At 42.3% G+C, this 24,293-nt stretch overlaps 1 protein-coding gene across 3 annotated transcripts in view; it reads right to left on the minus strand.

Moving 5' to 3' along the window:
- Positions 1-24,293, minus strand: part of LOC119653745 (sorting nexin-27-like) — an 87,694-nt gene that overhangs the window by 24,658 nt on the left and 38,743 nt on the right. For 2 of the 3 annotated variants that reach the window (XM_038058669.1, XM_038058670.1), the window contains exon 2: positions 6,760-6,862. In XM_038058669.1, coding sequence (XP_037914597.1) covers positions 6,760-6,862 — 103 coding nt within the window. Of the gene's footprint in view, positions 1-6,759; positions 6,863-6,943; positions 7,421-24,293 lie in introns of those variants that run through there. The other variant, XM_038058668.1, reaches the window with a different exon arrangement.

Raw genomic sequence — 24,293 nt, forward strand, 5'->3', positions numbered from 1 at the left:
TTTCTCTGACACAAACACAAGCAGCTGTCTATTTGATGTCTTATGCACAGACATCAGTTAATAATAGTGTTTTTAATATACATACCCTCCCAATACACTAGGCAATATTTTGTCCCAGTGAGGACGATACTTTCGTCTTAAACACACTATAGGCGTTACATTTAGGCATCAAGTGCGGATGAAGATTGAACTTCCACACCTTATAATGTTCAACAAAATCTGTTGTCAGTTGTCAACATGGGGCAACGAGTCTGGCTGGGGAGAAAGACAGGTTATATTATCTACGTGGGCCGATTTATTGGCTGTGCATTTTAGGGATCATCTACTTTTTACAAACGTATCTTACTGATACTGGGAGAACATTGATCAATACATGCCAGCGTATCATGATGCAAGCAGGTGTGTCAGTCGGTCCATAAAAAGACTGAATTGATGAAGGACTTCGTTGACCAAAAGTTTAGGAGTTTGCCAAACGATAATATGAAAAGCTAGAAATGGTGATCCATTGTAACATGCTAACTTGCTGAATGCTAAGGAAGCGGTAGGATTAAACTGTATGAAACTTCTGGACCAATGTTTGGATAAAAAGTAGCAAACTAAATGAGATTATATTCCAAATAGCGTATCATTTTATGAAGAATACTCTCTTGCAAGAACTGTGGAAGGATCTTTTTTAAACTAGGTTATATTCTCACCAAGCATGGTAGTTCGAATGACGTAAAGACATGTCCGTCCTCTGCACCTTGATTCCAATTGCTCAAAATAAGAACTTAATCCATACTTTGTGCTATTGTGCGTTGAATAGTGATGTGAAAGATCTTCGTGCAGCGAGAGTGGAAGTTGTAAGAAATAGGTATGCATTTGTTGATCGGCTGAACACTAACGAACAATTTCGAACTTTAATGGGTTTGCACGAATATGAGGCGAAAGCATTTTAACTATATTCACGCCACCGTATCTATCAAACCAACAAAACCAGAGTGCTCAAAATTATACCAACGACATTTGCGGATAAATCAAACAGAACAAAAAAGGTTCTTAACAAGGAATTTAAACGTAACATTGTTAGGGCGCTATATTTGGCCGAGAAGATACAGGGCGCTATTGTTAGAGCCTTCCAAGACCTTGCTGTGAATAATTTTTTTGGTGTCGCATACCATTTGCCGTTACGAGGATACTGACGACGCAAAGAATCTGACCGCAAATATGCAACAACAACTCCCAAAATGGTTCGAAAATGACGGCCCGAATTCCCCGCTGAGGTCATAGAAAAATATCAACCGACCCGAACAAGCTACAAAAAGCGCACGATCTCATACTTCAGCAGGAAAAAGTTTAGAAGCTGCTCCGCTTGCAAACTGGCAAGTTGTCGAATATCGTCTTCTCTGATGAGGCTCCATTTGTTATCGAACAATATATTAACAAACAAAATGATCGATTTTTCTTACCAGAGAGGTCACACAAAAGTGTGCACCTTCAAATAGCCACTACAAAGCAGGCACCGCCCATGCTGATGGTTTGGACCACCATAGCCGCCAATGACCGCTCTCCGTATTTTTAGACCATGGCATCATTTGACACGCAACCGTTTATCATGAAACTGTCTTAGAGGGTGTATTGAAGCCATGGGCACGCAAACATTGGTGACATAGACAATGAATTTTTCAACAAGGTTCAGTACCATCTCCCAAAACGGGCGTCAATCAAGAATGGCTGCAAACTACGTTTCACACTTTATTCCTTCCACACAATGATTGGCTAATATTCCGGGTACAAAGCTGTTGGATTTCTTTGCCAGAAAGATATTAGCACTAAAAAGTACCTCGGTGTACTAAAGGATTATAATCTGAAGCAAGCTATTCGCCGCGAATGGGTCAAAATACAATGTCATTTGCTGTCCAAAATCTACACTGTCTGTGGGCATTTTTTGCCGTGGATCCATAAAATTCAAGCATACATTGGCTACCTTGCAAACGGAATCCCTAAGAGGGTGATCAGATCCTGTTTTCAGTTAGACCCATGCGAAACAGCTTATAGTCACGAAACTCAAGCGGAAGTTATCTGGTGCCATAGCAACTGGGATAGCCCTTGATGATCTGTACTTTGAGGTAAATCTTGGATTATATGCCTTCAGCCTGGTTATCCGCCATTGGTCCCCGTGCGATAGTTTTGTGATTGTGGATATGCCCATATCAAAGGGAGGGTTCGTCAGAGACAGGTGTGAATCAATGATGAAGAAGAAAATAATAACAATGAAATAGAAGATGAGAAAAAGGAAGCATATTTCTAAAGAAAGATCCAAAAAGATCACAGAAACGGGAGAGTACCTCGAAACGGCAAGAGCTTTTGTCAGCAAAAGGCAAACGTAGGTAGAGATTTGAACGAACTAACTAGAGAGGTCGGCCGTCAAGTTTTGCGAAATATCCTGATAAAGTCGCGGTTCAAATCTCACTGGTGGTAGTGGGATTTGTATCGTGATTTGACGTCGGATACCAGTCGACTCAACTGTGAATGAGTACCTGAGTCGAATCAAGGTAATAATCTCGGGCGAGTGCAATGCTGACCACATTGCCTCCTACAGTGTATTGTAGTGTACCATTACGATCTTGAATAAAGTGCTCGAACACACTTCAAGGCCCTGATCCGAATTGGATTGTTGCGCCTGCAATTATATTATTATTATTATCCTGATAACGGTGAGCGGAGCCATAGATATTTCAAACAAAGTGGTGTAAAAAATCAAATGATGCATAAAAGCACTCCGAGGAAATCTTCGCTCTCATAGAAACAACCTAATTATCAATTAATTATCAACAACAGATGAAATTGGGCTATATATTTTACGGCACATAAGATAAGACAAAGCTTAGTATTATCAGATTTTTTTTAAAGAAATGATTAAAAAATCAAATGCCTTATTTATGATCAGTAATTGTATTTTTTGTTTAACAAAATGAAGGTTTTATAAATGGTTGTAGGTACTACTGCACTGCGCTGCTTTGGCGGTCGCTATGGCTTCCGGTCTCGCAAAGGTAGCGAAGGCTTTCCTAAACTAATCGGAATAAAGGATGGCATAACATTAATAGTAAAAATTCGACAATCAGGTAGTTTATGAGGAAAGCTCTTCCCTTTTCTTAATATAAGAAAATATGCACTTGCTGCGACGCAAGCCGTGTTTCCCCCTACAATTAGATGCCTTATGTCCTCTAAAACATAAGAGAATCCTATTTGACGTACTTCAGAATCGTATCAATTAAGGTGTTCAAACTTCGAAGCCATCCTTTTTTTGGAAGGTCACAAAAGATACACAAACTCAGAAGCAGTTCATAAAATGCCCCATCAACATTACTGTTCCGATAAATTAGAACCGACTAACGTGGGAGTTAGAGGACTATGTAATCAATCAATGCAACAATAGTGCAGTATAGCAATCTTCTCACTACTAAACTCCTCGACATTGCCGTCTGAACTAGGGTTTTCCAATGACACTGAAAGAATGTTTTTTTTGACCTTCAGATGTTATCAAAAACCACGTTCGAAAAAAAATTAAGGAGCCCTTAAACCGTACTCAGTGGGCGACAGAAAACGAGAAAAAGGAAAGAGATTTCATAGCAGATTTCGCAAATCGAAAGCTAGGTGCTCCAGATATAATCCCTTTTGATGTTTTTTGATTAAGGAAGGCATTCCAGGCACACAGATTTCTGATATGCGTACAGCCAAAATGCAATTTCCTACTATGCTTTGAGCTGCCATAGTATTCACTTGTGATACTGTCACTCTATAATCTTTCAAGATAAAATAATTTCCTGCAGAAAACACAAATTTGACCTACCATAATTTTGTTAATAAAAATAGTATTTATAACAAAATTTCCAGCATCATGCCTATATTATGATCTAAATTTCTAAAACGTGGATGAAACTAAAGTTCGACTTTCAGTACTTTCCGATTTCCTGCTAAAGTAAATCTGTTGGAATTCATAACAAAAGAGGAATTCCATTACTCCTAGGTATCCACTGCTCGTATTTTTTTCTAATTGATCGTTTCCTGCTTGAGAGCTTCTAGATCTGAATTCGCGAGCGAATGAACGCAGATAAACTCATTCCAGGTTTCAAAGTTGAATGAAGACGTGACCATAGAAAAGGCAGCATATAAGAGAACGGGAAGTGTAGGAAATATAAAACATTGTAGGACGTTTCCGCATACCTTCATAAATGAAAGGGAACTTATTCCGATTTGGAGGAATTTTGAGAATAACAATCGGATTCAAATGCCGTTCTTAACAGAGTCCGTAAATTCACTGTCAAAAGCAGAACTAATTGATTTATCATCGTATTTGAGAGTACATAGTGGAAGGGGTTTCCCCAGCTCGAAGGCCGAGGTAGAGGTTAGTTTCGTTATAGAAAACAACCGCGAGGCCTACCATCATAACGCTCAATCTGAGGTTTTATACAATGTAAGAGTTTTCCCAACAATAGGATATATAGAGAAGACGTATTGAAGAAACAGAATTCCATAACGTCCATTTCACAGTCGACGTCATACACGTGGTAATAAATTCAACTGAACAGGCGAGATGGATGAGGAGGTGGTTAAAATAGGCCGGCCTAGATTTTCGGCCGTAAAATTCGGATGAAGGATCTAGCCATGTCCATGCTACGACAAACCTTACCGACCTCTCTGTTTATGCTCTTATGAAATATGATTGACAATAATTAGAATTTTATTTGAGAATCGAGGGATCCCTAAGTCCGCCATGCACTGAATGGCGGACCGGACCAGTTGGAAAGCAACACACTTCCACGATTGTAGTCCACGGCTGGTTTGACGATGAATGTAAGCTAGCAAACCGAAAAAAGAAGCCTGGGAGAACCAAGAAGTCTGTGAACTAGAAAAGTACAGGGAGCAACCGCACCAGGCACGGAAGTTTTACCAACCAGTCAGCAGAATGAAGCCTTATACACCTCGCTGCTCATCCTGCCAAGACAAAGAGGGAAATCTGATTTGCGACAGAATGGGCATATTGGAGCGATCGGTTGAGTATTTTGATGAACTGCTCAACAACCAAAATATCGGCATAGAAGAAACAGCCCGTGCAATTCATCGGCTTAAAAACCATAAGTCGCCAGGAGCCGATGGAATTACAGCCGAATTGGTTAAATATGGAGGCGACCAATTACACCAAGTGATTTATCAACTGATGCTCAATATATGGGACAGCGAATCAATGCCTGACGACCGGCAACGATGCGTTATCTGTCTCATACATAAAAAGGGGGATATTACGCAATGCAGTAATTATAGAGGTATCATGTTGCTGAGTACCATCTATAAGATATTCTCCGCTATCTTGCTAGGCCGGGTAGCCCCATTCGCCCAGAATAACATTGGTCCATACCAAAGAGGCTTCACTCCGGGCAAATCAGCAACAGATCAGATTTTCTCTGTGCGGCAAGCAAGAGGCACCATCCTCTTCAAGTCCACCCAACTACTGGCCTATGCTGACGTTATCAACATCATGAGAAGAACAACCCGAGATGTACAGTCTACCTTCATCCAGATCGAGCAGACGGCGCGAGATCTTGGGCTACACATCAATGAAGGCAAGACGAAGTACATGGTGGCCCCCTACATGAAGATGGGACGATTCTGTAACATACATAACGACGAAATCTATGAGCGATACCATGACCGTCCGGTTGTGGATAAAATCCGACTCAATAGGCTACGGTGGGCAGGTCACTTAATCCGTATGGATGGGGGTGATCCAGCTCGGAAAGTCTACAAGAGCAATATCTATGGTAGAAAAAGAAGACGAGGCAGACCCTGCCTGAGATGGAACGATGGCGTAGATCAGGACGCTAGACAGCTTTTCTAGCTTTCAGCTTTTTTTCAGCTTTCTAGGGATATCGAATTAGTGGACCTCGGTGCAAAACTGGGATCTGTGGAGTTCCTTATTAAGGCAGGCCTAGACGGGATACCGGTTGTTGCGCCTCCAGTAAACCCCCGGTTCTGCAAATAATCCTCGAATTTGGTGTGCAACAAAGCTATCAGGATGACATTTATTAGACTAGCAGTTAAGAAAATCAAGATATATTGACAGGTAATTCCACAATAGGCAGAGGTTCGTACCAAGGAACAAGAAAAAGCATTAAAGTCCGAAATAATTGGAGGAAGTTGAGCTTTAACTGCATAACACAAGCGTTCAGAGGATTATTCCGGTTCCCATGATCCAGTATATAGAAAAACTCTGATTGATCCACAAGGGAGGCTATCCCAAAAAGTGTCATACGCGAGTCACTTGGGCTTTTTAATACTTCAACCAGTCAAACTAGCCAATTGATTTGACAACTTTCCTTTTTAGAGTGAAAACCACCTATTTTGAGTCATGGTGAAAATGTAATAACACCGATGTTCTCATTCATTACAACACTTATTGTATTTCACAGCACACTTTTATGTATAATTCAGAACATATCACAACTTATACCTATCGCCACTTTAATCCAACGCATACGCATTTTTAATCAAATGCATACATTTCCCCATATTACCTTCCTTAATAGCTCCATGGTCTTAAATCCTAGTTTGATCAAGAATGAAATTGGTTGGCAGACATGCAACTTCCCAATAAGGAAAACATGACTTACTTCAGGTCCCGTAGTGAAAAGTTGTTCATAACACCACTCTACAAATAATTAAGTTGATTCTAACCTCAGACCTGGATAATCATGCATTACAAAATCTGCTTTTGCTTACCTGTGGCGTCACTGATATGACTGTCAGTGTCAGACAATCGCCGCCTGATTTTATCAAATCAACGACTTGCTTATGTGTTGCTCCTTCCACGCTCACATTGTTCCTAAAAAAGAGAGAGAGAGCAGAAATTAGTGATAAATCACTGATTATTTTAATTAAATGAATTAGCAATTAGAGACTGTACTTTTCTTCAATAACATTGGTACTGTCTTCCTTTTGAATGAAGGACTTTGAAGTATTCAACAAGTCTTCAGCACTCAGCATTTGGAAAACATAATCGTCTAAGGACTTCTCAACAGGTTTCGAATCGGAGGAGGTTTCACTTTGCTTTCCTATTGGTATTTTAGAAGACTTTTGTGCTGAATCCGATCCTTCTATACTTTCTGGTTCCTTTCCTGCCCTTTCTAGTTTCTCTAAATTTCGCTGAGACGACCGCTGCAATTCTTCCTCGCAAAGTCTTTCCTCAATTTCCTTTTCGAGCCTGTAAGTTTCTAAATCAAATCTGGGGAATAGTCCCAGAGAACTCATGTTGTATCCAGTCGATTCAACGAGGTATAGATAATCCATGATGCCTGGCAAATCTATTACGATCGAACTTGTAACTTGAAACACCAAAGACCCTTAACGAAATACTGAATCGAAACTGATTTCGAGAACAAATCACCACCTTCAGTGTCACCAAAAGATTGCGCTATATTTGAGCATTTGATCAAACTCTACATTTCCATCTTGATAATGAAATATCAAGGAAAAATACAACAGATAAGAGCCTATTATATACTCAATTTTCTATTGAGCAATTGTAGGATTTTCCTGAGCTAACTCAGTGCAGCTGTTCATTGTCCACTTTAGGCGAGATAAAGACTTATCAAATAAGAGAACTGGTATTATTAGGTACAGAGAAGATCGCGATTCGTACCTCACCTTATCATGTAACAAACGCGACTCCAGATTACTTATCAATCATTTTTTCTGTCCCCTCATAATCAGCGAGGATCACTGAATATTACTAAACCATAATCAATGCGCAATTAGATGTTTCTAAAATTGAATTAACCCGATTGACAGCAATTAGATCGACCGGCAGGCAGCTGTGCAGTGATATTAAGTTAATCGCAAATTATAACTATTAAAAATACAACTGAAAATCACGTTTTCAGCACTACTGACAAGACATGTTGCCGATGAACTGGAACATCAGCCCCTACAAAAAAATCCCGAGGACGCACTCTAGTGGAAACAGCTTTATTGATTTACATTCTAATCTCACTGAGATAACCTTCGGACATTAGCCCCATCACTGCAAGCCTCCATCCAGACGTAGTTCAAATAATTAAGCACACACTCATCGTACTATTAATTAGACTCATCAATGGAGTATACAACCAAATGCAGAATTAAAACCATGAGGTCAGGTACCATTAAGGCTCTCTAAAAAAGATAAGAATAGCCGCAAGCGCAAGATCTGGATGAAGACAGTTTGTACGTCTCGGGTCGTTTTTCCCATGATGTCGAAATCGTCAGCATTGCCCAGTATTTGGGTGGACTTAAAGTATATCGTACCCCTTGTATTTACCTCTGCATCACGGATCACTTTCTCGAGGGCCAGCTTAAAGAGCACGCATGATAGGGCATCCCCTTGTCGTAGACGGTTGTTGCTGTCGAATGGTCTTGAGAGTGATTCTGCTGCTTTTATCTGGACTCGCACATTGGTCAGGGTCAGCCTAGTCAAGTCAGTCTTATCAATTTCGTCGGGATACGGAATTCTCTCATGGCCGTGTATAGTTTTACCCTGGCTATGCTCTCATTGGCGGCTTTAAGTCGATGAATAGATGGTGCAACTGTTGTCCATATTCCAACAGTTTTTCCATCGCTTTCCGTAGAGAGAAAATCATCGTCAAACCAGCCGTTCCCACTTTTCTTGCGGCTGGGGCCAAGTATCTTTGTGGCCATATCAATAATAACTTTCTTCAGGTGGTTGTGAAGATCATTTGTTGATGCTTCATCTCCAGGACCTCTGTTGACTACGGTTATTGCGGCATCCATTTCCCTCTTATAGGTGTTGCGAAGGGCTGTGTTGTGGATGGTTTCAGTATTCTCACCTGATTGTCAGAGGGGATTGTAGGTGTCAAGCATACACAGCGGTCGGTATGCAGACGGGAGCTCCTGGTCTCCTTTACCCTTACTGATCAACGCGAGTTTGGCCACTTTCCAGCGGCAAGGAAAAATGCCCTCCTTCAAGCACGCGTTGAACACTTCAAGCGGCAATTCTGGCCGTTGGCGGAACACCAGGTTTGTAAACTTCTGCCGGGATGCCATCAGGACCTGGCGCCTTTCTGTTTTCCATAGTGAGAACCGCTTCTTCGAGCTCTCTCATTGTGAAAAGGGGGCAATCCACGACGCTTTCCGCGCTATTTACATCAACCCGTACAGGGTGTCTGGGGAACAATGCCCGACGATTTTCCGAGTGATAAGCTTATAGCCAAGTCCCCACGGGTCCTCATTCACCTCGTTAACAAGATTCTGCCAGCCGGAATGCTTCCTTCATAACCTGGGCGCCGAAACGTTGGCGTGGATCCGGTGTTCAAAACTACGAGCCCGGTTCTCGCCGCCATTTCCAGAATCCGTTTCCCTCAGCGTCCTCCAGAGCATCAAGCCGGCGTCAGGTAAACGCTAAAAAACGTTATCCCTAAACACCGGATCCAGACAAACCCGTCCCCCCGGCCTCCGGCAAGAACACTAAGTCGAACGTTGTCCCGAACCCAGATGGCAGCGGTGCCCGATAAGTCGAGATACCATGAGGACGGGTGGGAACTATATTGGGTTGGGGAGAAAGAAATGTCGTATTTGTCATCGAAATTTTACGCTTTATTTAACATACTTAGAAATAACCGATTTAAGGCAAATATGCGCCATTTTGTTCGCCAACTTATTGCCATTTAGAAGGCAACTTCATTTTCCCCCCTTATAAAACCCCCCTCCTTATTTGCAAAAAACTTTCAGTTTTCACAAGCCCCTTTTGAGGCCAACTTTGTAGCACCAAGAGCGGTTCGCATGGAAGAGATGGTAATCACTTGGTGCGAGGTGCGGACTATACGGTGGGTGCGATAGGACATCCCATCCGAGCTCCCGTAGCTTCTGGCGGGTTATCAAAGATGTGTGAGGCCGAGCGTTGTCGTCGTGGAACACAACACCATTTCTATTGACCAATTCTGGCCGCTTCTGGTCAATCGCCTGCTTCAAACGGTTGAATTGCTTACAGTAGAGGATCGAGTTGAGGCTCGGCCATAGTTGAGCAGCTCATAGGGAATGATACCCTTCCAATCCCACCAAACACACAGCAAAACCTTCCTGGCCGTTAATCCGGGTTTGGCGATGTTTTAGGCCGGTTCGCCGCACTTCAACCACGATCTTTTCCGCTTGAGGTTATCGTACGTGATCCACTTTCACATCACCATCATCATCACCACCCGCTTCAAAAATGGGTCGAATTCCTTCCGTTTCAGCAAAGCATCGCAGGCGTTGATTCGGTCAAAAGATTTTTTGCTCATGTGGCACCCAAACATCCAGTTTTTTGGAATCGTTACAGTATCGGGCCCATAAACTTCACAAATTTTTTCGGCTGCCTTCGTTGCATTTTTGCCTCTCAACTAGTAAAAACGCAAAATATGACGAATTTCTTGCTTGGTGGACATTTTTGACGCGCTATAACTTGAGACTGAAACGTGAGATCACAACACTGTCAAAGATATACTGGTAGCACAGATTGTCGTCTTCAAATCGCCGTATAGCATGACCCGATGCGACAAGTACAACACAAGATATGTTTAAGTGTCGCCATCTATTGACAAAATACGACATTTCTTTTTCCCCATGCTTCGGCTTTGACCACATAATAACCGTATGTAAAAGCACGGAAGATAGGTCCAAGCAATGCAGGAAACGAGGGACTACGGATTATATCGACAAAGATTGCAGTACCGACCAGTGTCCCAGATCTTTATATTTAACGTTGACGTATAACAGCTCAAAGGGTAGTATAGGTCCCGGGGCGAAACGTGGATTGGTACCCACGATGGAGCATAAAACCTGGGAAATGCCTGCTGAGCCAACACCAACAGCTCTACTACCAAACCCTATCTCCACCTCCACGTGGTGACCGCTGGGAGCTCTTTCTTGACGAAAAGCTGCAGACGGAGAAGGATGAAGGCGAGCCTCCCGCGCCTAAAAACGAGACAAATTGTACCAATTGTAACAACTCGAAACACTATCTCGTTGGCATGGTGCTCCGAGCTCGAATAACAATACCACCTAGAATCCCCTCTGACAATCAGGTGAGAGTGAACACTGAAGCCATCCACAACACAACCCTCCGCGACACCTATAAGAGGGAAATGGATGCCGCAATAACCGCAGTCAACAGAGGACCTGGAGGTGAAGCATCAACAAATCATCTTCACAACCACCTGAAGAAGAACGTTATCATGGATACGGCCACAAATATACTTGGCCCCAGCCAGAGAAGGAGTCGGAACGGCTGGTTTGACGATGAATGTAAGCTAGCAACGGAACGGAGTATTGTTGCATTCTCAAAGAACGCGGGCACGCGCAGACACCGCCAACTGAAGACGACGGACAAATACTGCCACCACCAAGTTTAGGAGAAACAGTCCGTGCAATTCATCGGCTAAAAAATCATAAGTCCCAGGAGCCAATGGAATTACAGCCGAATTGGTTAAATATGGAGGCGACCAGTTACACCAAGTGGTTCATCAACTTGTGCTCAAGGTATGGGACAGCGAATCAATGCCTGACGATTGGCAACGAGGCATTATCTGTCTCATACATAAAAAGGGAGATATCACACAGTGCCGCAATTATAAAGGTATCACGTTGCTGAGTACCATCTATAAGATATTCTCCGCTATCTTGCTAGGCCGGATAGCCCCATACGCCCAGAACATCATTGGCCCATACCAAAGAGGATTCACTCCAGGCAAATCAGCAACAGATCAGATTTTTTCTCTGCGGCAAGCGATGGAAAAACTGTTGGAATATGGACAACAGTTGCACCATCTGTTCATCGACTTTAAAGCCGCATATGATAGCATAGCCAGGGTAAAACTGTACACGGCCATCAGAGAATTCGGTATCCCGACGAAATTAATAAGACTGACTAGGCTGACCCTGACCAATGTGCGAGGCCAGATAAAAGCAGCAAGATCACTCTCAAGACCATTCGACATCAACAACGGTCTACGATAAGGGGATGCCCTATCATGCGTCCTCTTTAACCTGGCCCTAGAGAAAGTGATCCGTGATGCTGAGGTGAATGCAAGAGGTACGATCCTCTTCAAGTCCACCCAACTACTGGCCTATGCTGATGATATCGAAATCATGGGAAGAACCACCTGAGACGTACAAACTGCCTTCATCCAGACCGAGCAGGCGGCGCGAGATCTTGGGCTGCACATCAATGAAGGCAAGACAAAATATATGGTGGCAACGTCAGCACCGAAGACGAATCAACCAACAACATCAAACCGCACTGGTCAAACACAAACACGAAGAAGAATAAGGATAGGAGAATACAACTTTGAGACCGTTGACAATTTCTCCTATCTAGGGCCGAAAATCACAACCGATAACAACTACGATGATGAAATCCGCGCACGGTTGTTGTCAGCAAACAGAGCCTATTTCAGCATACAAAGACTGTTCCGCTCGAAACGTCTCACCATAGGGTCAAAGCTCTTACTGTACAAGACTATGATCTTGCCAGTCCTCATGTATTCCTCGGAAACTTGGGTTCTTAGCAAGAAAAATTGCGAACTCTTGGCCGCGTTCGAGAGAAGAATCCTCCGAAGAATTTTTGGCCCCCTACATGAGGATGGACGATTCCGTAGCCTACACAATGACGAAATCTATGAGCGATACCATGACCGTCCGGTTGTGGATAAAATCCGGCTCAATAGATTACGGTGGGTGGGTAACTTAATCCGTATGGATGAGGATGATCCCACCCGGAAAGTCTATAAGGGCAATATCTATGGTAGAAAAAGAAGACGAGCCAGACCCTGCCTAAGATGGAGCGATGGCGTGGGCCAGGACGCCAGACAGCTTTTAGGGATATCGAATTGGTGGACCTCGGCGCAAAACCGGGATGCCTGGAGCTCCTTATTAAGGCAGACCTAGACCGGATACCGGTTGTTGTGCCGTTGATGATGATGATGTATAACAGCTTTTCCAGGTCTTCCCAATTTTGCCCGATATGATATACTATAGCGGATTAGTATCTTGCGCCCTATATGATACTGCCGACAATACACAAGATTGAAAAATGTTGTCCTTAAGAAACCTTCACCTGAAAATGAAGGACAAATATCAAAGGGAACCTAGGGAAGTTAGTATCACAACCGGGTTTGTTATATTAAACCTAGGATGAAAGGGACTTCACTACCAGAAAATTTACAGGATTCGAAAATCAAATAGACAAAATGGTATTATGTTTCTTAAAATTTATTTACAAAACAACAATGACAATATATCGGGAGGAAGTTGTGATTCACTGAAAGGATTCAGAACCCATAGTCAAGTCAAAACCCATAGTCAAGTTTTATATGTCGGTCACCATTTACTGGTCTTGTCCTATCGACTTCAGAGTCGCCTTAAACTTTGTCGCTTGTTAAACGGTCTTCTCTTATCAGATAATGGCGTGCCCAACCCTCCCTCATCTCTCTTAATATCAGAAGATTTGCCTGGCCCAACAATAATTTCTGCTTCATTTGGGCGTAGATTTCGACTTTGTCGCCTAGTAATAGATCGCATCTTATCCAAGAATGGGCTGAAGCTATTATCTTCGCTGTTTCTAACAAAAGTGCACGCTTGCTCAATATTGCTTTCCTCTTCCATCTCATCTGGAAAAGGTTTTCGGCAGGAGATACGACTGCTTTGCTCACACTCTTGTGATGCAGGCTTCAAGTCGAAACTTCGTCGTTCTTCTGTCTCATCTGGAAAAGGATTCCGGCAGGACATACGCCTATTCTCTTGAGGAGCGGGTCTCAAGTCGAAGCTTCGTCGTCCTCGCTGACGTATAATTTCTTCATTTTGCCACGTCAACGATGTGTTTAGACTTAATCTACGAACAGCTGGCGATGTATTATCACTCGGTAAATCTAGCAAGGCTCGACGGGGTGTAAGGAATCCAATATTATTTTCGGCCATTTTTAAGTATAAACTGGTGAAGTAAGGAGATACCAAAAGCTTTCGTTATCTTTGCTTGGGCTAAATTGAAGTTCTCAAAAATATCCCCGCATTTTATACTAATTCTTTAATGACCTTTCAAATTGAGCTGATATTAATTAACGTTAATTATATCCCTTAATTAAGGTAAATTACATGGAGGATCAATACATTTAGATAACTTAATGATCATTTAATCATCATCATACTAGCTGATGAAGGGCCAAAATAATACGGTTCATAGTTAGGTTAGTCAGCCAAAGTTTTAAGTAAAAATTAATTAGGAAGGTAATTTCCTTCATGGGCTCATGATCATGATTCTCCATCAAAACCTTGCGTTGAAGTATAACTTAGTGGCAACCTACCATCCTTATTATAAGTATACTCCGCAGAGAATCTTGGAAAATGATGGGGTCAAACTACTGTGCTGCTGTACTATTCCAAACAATGGATTAAGGTCAGCAACATGAGGAAAAAGGACAAAAAGAAGCTCCGTCCGGAAATAATAATTATTTTCAAGAAGGGAAATATGTCCTATGCCGACATCCTCCGAAAAGTGAAATCAGACCCGGAACTGACGGGTTTGGGAGATAGTGTGAGTCGTATCAGGCGAACGCAGAGAGGGATTCTGATGCTGGAGGTATTAGGAGTATTAGGAGAGGAAGCTGAGGTAAGAGCTCGGAAGTAGGAGATAGGGGGTCACCTCACGGGAGGACATCTGTGCTGCGCTAAAGCAACAGTTCAACCTTAGCGATATAGACCAGAGTGCCATAAAAAGAATGAAGAAGGCATATGGTATATCTCTAAAGAGATCCTCCAGATGCCTCTATTTCGGCCATTTTGCGGCGGCATGCATTAAGCCAATATGACAGATCGAGAAGTTGCAGGAAGTTTGGGGAAGAGGGCCACCTCATCAAAGATTGCACCGGAGATCCATGGTGTATGCTGTATAGTGGGAAAGAGGGCGTAGACGACCGGAATATTCCGGGAAGCAGCAGATGTCCCGCATATAGGAGAGAGCTGAACCGCACAGGCAAATGAGATTGATACAAATCAATCTCAGTCACTGTGAGGCAGCTCAGAACCTGCTCTCGCAAACCGTTCGAGAGTCAAATGTGGATGTCGCGGTAATTTGCGAGCCGTACAAGATGATCGCTGCCTTGAGATCCTTTTATCTCCGAGCGAGGAGACTTTCCCACAGGGCAAGGGGAAGGCCATACGGAGAAGCAAGCGGGAATGCTACCAAAAGCTAATACGAATCCGTGGGGTACAGTGTACCAAGTTGTAATGAACAAGATCCGCGGGCAAAAATCACCTCAAGTGACATGCCCACGGCTCTTGTTGCAAATAATTACAACCCTTTTCCCGCAGCACGAGCAGGATGAAAGTGAACCCCAACTGGCAGCTCAGCAGGACGTCTTCTCGATCCCTGGTGTTACCGAAGAGAAACTCGGGAAATCTGCGGACGTATTGGGGATAGCAAGGCTCCAGGATTGGACGGAATTCCGAACAAGGCTCTGAAAGTGGTGGTCAAGGCCAGACCAAGGTGATTCGCAAGCACATTCGAATCGTACATGACGGAAGGAATATTTCCCGCCCAGTGGACGAGGTAGAAGCTGGTGTTGCTACCGAAGCCCCAAAAACCACCCGGCGTGCCCTCTTCATATCGCCCTATTTGTCTCTTATACACCATGGAAAAGGTGTTGGAGAGGGTGATACACAACAGGCTGCTCCCGTTTATCGAGCTTGCGGGTGGTCTTTCAGAGCGGCAATATGGGTTTCGACGAGCCCGTTCTAGGGTTGATGCAGTAGCAAAGGTCTTGGAATTGGCTCGAAATGCAATGGCCATGGGCAAACGCTGTGCTCTGGTGACGCTGGACGTCAAAAATGGCTTCAACTTAGCCAAATGGGGCTGGATTAATGGCGCTTTGGCTAAACTGGGTGTTCCTAGTTACTTGGCTCGGCTGATCGAGAGTTACCTTCCGGACAGACTACGCGTGCCGGAGGAGGCAGCGCTGATTGGTTTTGCGGACGACCTGGCGGTAGTTGTAATTGCAAAGCATCCCGAGGATGTGGAGCTGTATGCAAATGAAGCCATTCATGTCATCAAGTCATGATTACCAATGACCAAGCTAGACTTGGCGGACGAAAAGACGAAGGCGGTCCTCATTGCCAACCGCAGAAAAAACAACACGGTTAATATCCGGGTTGGTAATCGTGAGGTCGTCTCAAAATCATTTGTCAAATACCTGGGGGTGATGATCGATAGCAAGCTGAGTTTCAAGGGACACTTGGATTATGCGCGGGAGAAGGCAGCAAATGCCAGCTCATCCCTTGCAAGGATGATGCCTACCGTGGGAGGGCCGAAGTATAGTCGTAGGCTACATCGCGGGAGTGGTGAAGTCCATCCTGTTAAACGCGGCCCGTCTGGGCGGGAGCGTTAAACCACGCTGTAAACCGGAGCAAGATAAGTTCGACATACCGGCCAATTGCGCTAAGCGTGTGCATCACATTTAGGACGGCGTCCACGGAGGCAGTGTGTGTCATCGCGGGAACGATCCCTATAGATCTTCTAACGAGCGAGGCACACTGGCTCTACGAAAAACGGAAGGCAAATCCTGCCGAGGTGAATGCAAATTTCCGAAAAGCCATCAGGAGAGAATTGTGTGGAAAATGGCAACAACGGTGGGATAACTCCGACAAGAGCTGGTGGACCCATACATTGATCCCGTGTAACGAGAAATGTGTGGACTGAAAGCACGGAGAATTGAATTACCACCTGACACAGTTCCTTACGGGACACGGTGGCTATAGGAAGTACTTGCATCCCTTCGAGTGGGAGGAGTCTCCCAACTGTCCTGAATGCGGTGCTACACCCGAGGACCCGGAGCACGTTATGTTCCATTGCCCCAGATTTCTGTAGCAGAGAAGGAAGTTGAACAGCATCTTGGGGGCCGACATCGAGCCCTCCAACTTACTTCACGGTGGTCCCGTTGGGAGGGACGGAAGAGTGAGAGTGGTTTTAGTGGGTGCGAATCCCACACACTGCTGCAACCTGGCGCAGTAGCGTTTTTGTAAGAATTCCACCTCCATTCATTAAAATATATATGTTGTGTTTTGCGAATTACAAAAGAGAGCGTATAACTCATGCAAGCCGCTTCGGTCACGCTGCTCCCAGGACAAAGATGAGGCACCGTCCGCCCTCCTAAGGACAGTAATTAAATCTTAAACTGTGCCAGAACCCAAGGTTTCCAAAATCAACCCATGTCATTTATTGCATTCTACTGATTTTAATAATGGATAAGCACCTCACGAACGCTTCACCTTCATCCGCCCCCTAATTAAAATTTAACACATACAACAAGAATGAATCCATTTCTGGAAAAAATTACCAATTTAATAGGAAAACTAACTTTGAAGATCGATAAATGAACATACGTGCATACCATACAAAGAAAATGAAAGGTTACCACTTAAAACACGAACTGGACGTAATCAACGGAGGCGTCTTATCCAATGCAATAAAGTAGTTGCCATTCACAATGTAACTGAAACCTTAATCTAATTTGCTTGGAAAAAATCAATACCAGCTGATTGTTTCTAGCCAAAGAAATTTTTTCTCGTTTTTTCAAAACTTTTACATCAAAATTTCAAGACAATGACTTTCATTTCATGTTTCTCAGGCAACTTTAAAATGCTAATGAAGCTCCGCAACCCAGACTCATCTCTAGTAACGAAATAGCTTCATCAACTCTTGCACTCCATTAAAGCCATTACAGTCATACTTGATGTAATTATCAGTCAGCACCTCGTACATATGTTCATGCATATGCAGGAGAGCCAGCTATGCTATGGAGCGGGGGATGGGAAAAGGGCATACAAAAACTCACATTAAACGAACCACACATGGAAACGAACAATGATCTAATTATAATTTCGTAATCGTCTACTACACTACGTCCGTAGGATAATCAGATTATGGTCTATTTGAATGTAACCGAGGGTCTAATGAATGTTCATTATGTATGTTGTCTTATGTGGTTCATATACTCGCACTTGTTGAGCTGAATGCTGCAAAGTGGCTGGGTTAGCTTGAGTATTTTTGTAATGGATGATTGGGAGTCTCTTGAAGAGGTGACTAGGTAAGTTGTCTTTTGCCATTTTCAAATGACACAGAATAGTATCTATTTTGGAGAAGCATTCGTTTTAAGAGAAGAAAGTGGTTGAGGTGGGCTCACAAAAACCATAGATTCAAGAACAAACAGAACTGCTAGAAAACATCTTAATTATACCTTTGAGAAACTGCTAACTTCTGTCCATTACCAAGCACACAAAACAAATACATTGCTTGACTGCTGAAGATAGAAAAATTTGGTATTGCATCTATTATCGATGTTAAGTGTTTCTCCGAGAATGAAAAATAGAATTAGGATTAACCAGTACTGACAATCAAAGCTAAATTGAATTATACCATACAATCGGTTACCAACAGTATGAATGCTAAGTTGGTCTTGACTGCCTTCTGATATCTCCCATTAAATGGGATAATTGCGCACTTCCACAAAGAAGTCTAAGTGTCCCAGTGTTGGGTTGGTATTTCAGGTAACTCTGATCATAAAATTTGCGTGCCGGAAAGTTAAGCAACCGCGACCATAAAAACTCGTCCTTCAGGAAAAATAAATACCACATTTCTAATAATTCGAAAGTAGAAGCCAGGAATGAATAATTTTGAAATCCCGAGACATTTTGGAAAAAGTAAACAGCACTTGTCTAAACTGAAAGCTATTATATATGTACCTGATTTCTAAAGATATCTGCACAAATTTGAGTATAGGAACTCTGACAGCACGCGTCAAACTTTAGATTGCCTAATTTTGTACCAACCATCACCCGATGCCAATTAACTAAAACTTCTGTCCACCTCCCTAATGTCCTTGCCAGTAGGCGGAGGGACGTCCCTCGTCTGAGAGGCCCCATTAATGTGAAATTATTTCCTTTTTGATGTCGACGAATTTAGGCTCACTTACAGGCGAAATGTGTCGTCTTAGAAGGAGCTATTGAGGCATTATGCTGAATAAAACCGATTCCGAGATCCGAGCCTTGGGTTCCTTCTGACGACCGCGGTGAAGGGGGAGTCTAGTGCTGCAAGATTGAAAAGGGCATGGCGAGGCTCAGGTCTCATAATTCAACTGGCAGTCGAGATGTTCAAAGCCATCTAGCGGGTCATTCCATTTCGGGTCCAAAGTCTTTATAATTGATGTTAACGGGAGGGCCACTTCCCTCCATTCTAGAAGACCACCAGAGTTCTTATGCTCCTGAAATCGCAAGAGAAGAATAGGAGTAATACTCGGTCGTACAGGGTTATATCTCTTCTCTTGGTTCTTGACAAGGTATTCACGAAGATTATGATCCTGTGTCTAGGGGTGAAAACAATCAGTGAGACTTCCGCGCATAAAAGTGCAGATAAATACGTTCTTTGAGTCTTTGCATCTTTCAAAACCGCATTTAACTACCTAATTTGATCATCTATGTTATCAAAACTCCGTGAGTGTAGCTGCCAGCAATAAGCTCTCTGGAAGTGATACTTCAATTGTAGGAAAACATCCCTCTAAGGCGTCAATGTGCATGTGTGGCTTAGACCGGGCGCAAGTTGACACGCAATGTGAGGTAGGATGACCATTTAGAGCAAAAGTTGTGTCATGATCCTTTTAAGCTTGAAATCTGATTTCTACTTGTGCAGACCGTACCCCCTCCCCTTCTTATTTTATTAGTATTTTCTATTTATTTGGATTTTACTATATAACTATTCAAACATTATATTTAAAAGCATTTTTTTGAAGCAAAATTTGTTAAATGGCCGAAAAGGTACATTTTGTCAGTGAAGTCTTGATATATATTTTTTTTTTTTTTTTTTTTTTTTTTTTTTATTTACAGAGAAACATTTTTTTACAACAAGAATTAGACCTTTTGGTCTCTAGCCTGTAGTGTGGCGAATCTTAATACTAAAATAGAATATTCTCACTCTATCAAGCCAGTGTTTGAAAAGAGTTATTTTGTTCAAGTCTTATTATAAATTTATAGCTAAGCGCTTATAACTAATACAATTAATCTTTTTAATAACTAATGTAATTAGCCTTTTTATTCTAATCTCAGATTTAGATTTGGAACCAATTCGTAGGGAATTTCTTAAGGTTGAAGGGTTCAGGAAAGGATTGCTATGTAGTTTATGTCTATAGTCAGACTTTTTCGGTGTATCTTTTTTTTTTTTTTTTTGATGCTGCGTCTGTAGTCCTTATACAGTTGGTACGCAAAGGAGCACCCTACTGTTGCAGTGAGGATGATGAGAATAGTTTCAATTCTTTCTGATTGTACGTCGACCGTGTCTACTATGATTGTGTTCGTCACCTCCCCGGTATTATCAACGTGCTTATCTTGAGTATTTCCCATATTACTGGTTTGGTTAAACGGAAAAGAGTACTATAAGAAAATTGATGAGTGTGGCGGGTTTTTTATTTGCAATTTGTAGTGGATTTGTTATTATTTGTATGATGTTGTAAGGTAGATGTTATTGCAAGTTGGCTAGTTGCAGTGGGTCAGTTCTTTTTAGTCTTGCGTAATTGTTGGGAAGAAGAATGTCTTTAGCTGTAGTGTTTGGATGGTTGGCTAATCTTTTGATATATTTTTTGCTATACTTTTTCGCTTCTTTTGCAACCTTTAAAGTATTGGTGTCGCGAAGAATTATTTCGTTCTTAACGTACCTGGGTGCACCTAAAATTGACCTAATAATTTTTGTTTGTACGCGCTCGATTATGTTGATGTTCGACTTTTTGGCTGTGCCCCAAAGTTGCAAGCCATAGGTCCAGATTGGTTTTAATATAGATTTATACACCATTATTTTTGTTAAAGTGTTGAGTTTGGATTTTTTGTGCATTAGCCAATATAGCTTGCGGAATTGAATTTTGATTTGGTTGCGTTTATGTTCAATGTGAGATTTCCAGGTGAGCCGTCTGTCTAAGTACAGCCCAAGATATTTAACTACGTTAGAAAGATTGACTTTATTTCCGTTTATGGTGACAGGTCTGCATGTTCTTTTTCTCAGCGTGAAGGTTATCTGCTGTGTTTTGTTAACATTTACACTGATTTTCCAGGTTTTGGCCCAGTTCATTATCGTGTTGATGTGTCCTTGGATTTCTCTGACGGCTGTTAATGGATTAGGATGGCTATATAGGATGGCGGTGTCATCAGCAAAGGTGGTGGTCAGCATTTTGTTATTTGTAGGGAGATCTGAAGTGTAAAATAGATAGAGAAGTGGTCCAAGTACACTACCTTGGGGTACACCTGCTTCTATGTAGTGGGTTGAGCTGAGCGCATCCTTATATTTTACTTTGAAGTTTCTGCTATCTAGGTAGCTAAATAGTATAGCGTGAAATTCTTTAGGGAGGAGGGCAGTTATTTTTATCTTGAGGCCTTTATGCCAGACTTGATCAAAGGCTTGTGCAATATCTAGGAATATACCTACACAATATTCTTTTCTTTCTAGGGCTTGTTTAATATTGTTAACGATTTTGTGGATTTCCTCGATCGTTCCATGTTTTTGTCTAAATCCGAATTGGTGAGAGGGTATGATATCTTTCTTTTCTATTACCTTTAGAATTTTGTCAAATAAAAGCTTTTCGAATAGTTTAGATAGGGTTGGGAGCAGACTTATTGGTCGGTATGATTCAATTTTTTTCATGTCTTTTCCTGGCTTAGGGATGACTGTAATCCTGGCGTGTTTCCAGGTGTCAGGATAGTAGTTAAGACGAAGAATTGCATTGAAGATAAATAGTATTGCAGATTTTCCTGAGAGCGGAAGTTCCTTTAGCATTTTCCCTGATATGCAATCATGGCCTGGGGTTTTCTTAGGGTTAGTTACTTTAAGTTTTTTGAGCAAATCTGAAAAATTGAGTTTTAGGGGTGTTAATGGGTTAGTTGTATGGTGGTTAGGGATATCAGGTGGGGTGCTATCACCACCTTCCGTTTTGAATACTTTTTCAAAATATTTAGCAAAGGCCTCAGCTTTTTGCTGGTTAGATATGATCCAGGCGCCTTGCTGACTTTGGATTGGAGTTTCCGCTTGTATTGACTTTTTAATTCTTCTTGTTGTTTTCCATACTGCGTAATTTGTGTCTGCTAAATGGCTTAGTCCAAGAACGAATTTTTGAATGTTTTCATTTCTTTCTTTGATAAGTTCTTGTCTAAGTGTTTTGGTTGCTTTATTCAGGATTGCTTTTGTTCTTGGGGAGCGTAGGTTTTGCCATTCGCGTTTTGCTTTTCGTTTGGCTTTAAGCAATTCTTGGACATTCTGAGAAGTATCGGGATGGGATATTTTCGGGGATTTATGGTTGGGAGTAGCTAATTCGATGCATTCTAGTATAGTGCTAGTCAGATATTGCAGTGCGTTGTCAATGTCCGTTTGAGTTTTAAGTCTGATTTGTGAGCAAAAGTTTTTGTTGAAAAGTTTCTGAAACTTGTGCCAGTTGGTTTTGTTAGTGTTTAGTTTGTCTTCTTCTTGGAAATTTGTGGCCGTAAGTCTAAGCACGAAAATGGTTGGTGAATGATCCGAAGAGAGGTCGATCGTAGTAGTGGCCCTAATGCGATTGGGATTTAGGCTTTTAAAGATACCAAAATCTATACAGTCTGGGATTTTGTGGGGGTCGGATGGCCAGTAGGTGGGCAATCCCCCTGAAATGCAATGGAGATTGTTTTTGTATACAGCGTTTAAGAGCTGTTTACCTCTGGGGGTGGTTAGGCGTGAAGCCCAGTGTGGCGACTTGGCGTTAAAATCGCCCGCCGCGAAAAATCTGGGTCCTAGAGTATTGAAAAATTCAGAGAATTGGTTTTCACTTATTTTGCTTTTTGGGGGACAGTAGACAGCAGCTAATCGAATGATTTTTTGATTTTGATCGGTAATTTCAACTACCGAGCTTTGAATAAATTTTGAATTAACACTAGGTACAGGAGAATATCTTAACCTATTTCTTACTAGCACAGCTGTTCCTCCACATGGCTTGTCTTCTGGGTTGTTTTGTAGATGGGTATTATAACCGTTGATTTTGAAGCGGTTGTTTTTGCTGCAGAGGTGCGTTTCGACTAACAGCATGACATCAATGTTGTTTTCTCTGAGAAAGATTTCTAGCTCGTTGCGATGTTTGAGAATACCGTTTGCGTTCCATTGGGCGATATTGATGCTGCTCATTTACCTAAAAGTTGACTAAGTATTTCTGTTTGTTTGTTTAAGGTTACCTGCATTTGATGCATCGTATTTGTTAGCTGTTGGATGTTGCTTGCGAGTGTTAATAGTATTTGAGTTGTGGTGTCAGGAGTGCTGGTTGGGCTGGTTGATATCGGAATGTGTGATTGTCTAATTGTCGGCTGAGGGAAACGCAGCATTTCCGCATATGTCGGCTGGGGAGGGGTGCAGAATGTTTGTTGGGTACACGGTTGGCTAGTAAAATTTGTTACAGCTGGTTGATTGTTTTGCGTTTGATGGATATGTTGAAGTTTGTAGGTTGTTGGCGGGGAGTATTTCTTCTGAGCCGTTAGTTTATTTATGGCTGAGTAGACAGGGCAGCCTCTGTAATTTGCGGTGTGGTTGCCTCCGCAATTGCTACATTTTTTACTATTGGGGTCCGCTTTGTTGCTAGGGCAAGCTTTAGCTTCGTGTAGTTTGCCGCAGATTACACAGACTGATGATAATTTACAGTAAGTTCTGGTGTGGCCATATTCTTGGCAGTTCTGACACTGCACAGGGCCTGAACGTTTGTGTGGTTCTTCGATAGTTATCCTGCGGTGGAGTAGATATTTCAAATTGTATATTGGATGAGGTTTCCCTTTGGGCGGCACACTGGTTTCGGGTGTTAACTCCACAAGAAACATAGGCTGTGGCTTCTTTGATCGATTAATTATGTTGTGCACGGATTTGGTCTCGAATCCTTTTGCTTTCAGTTCTTCAGAGATTTCTTGAGGTTCGACAAGGTGGTCTATACCTTTGATGACAGCTTTAAGCCCCTTGGCACTCTTCAGCTGGTAGGTGTAGTATTGCATTTTTTTACTGTCCAGCCAGTTTACCAGAGCTGTATATTTCACTTCGCTAACAACTTGCACTTTAGTTTCTTTTATATCTCCTCTTTTGAGGTCAACTATGTAGAAGTTATCTGCTCCAACTATTTTTCCGATTTCGGTGGTTAATTTGTTGCTGGCCGCTTGCCTGATGTAAATCGGAGGTGGTTTTGTAGTTTTTCTTATGGTTA

This window comes from Hermetia illucens, chromosome 4 (assembly GCF_905115235.1).
Source record: "Hermetia illucens chromosome 4, iHerIll2.2.curated.20191125, whole genome shotgun sequence".
Lineage (NCBI taxonomy): Eukaryota > Metazoa > Arthropoda > Insecta > Diptera > Stratiomyidae > Hermetia > Hermetia illucens.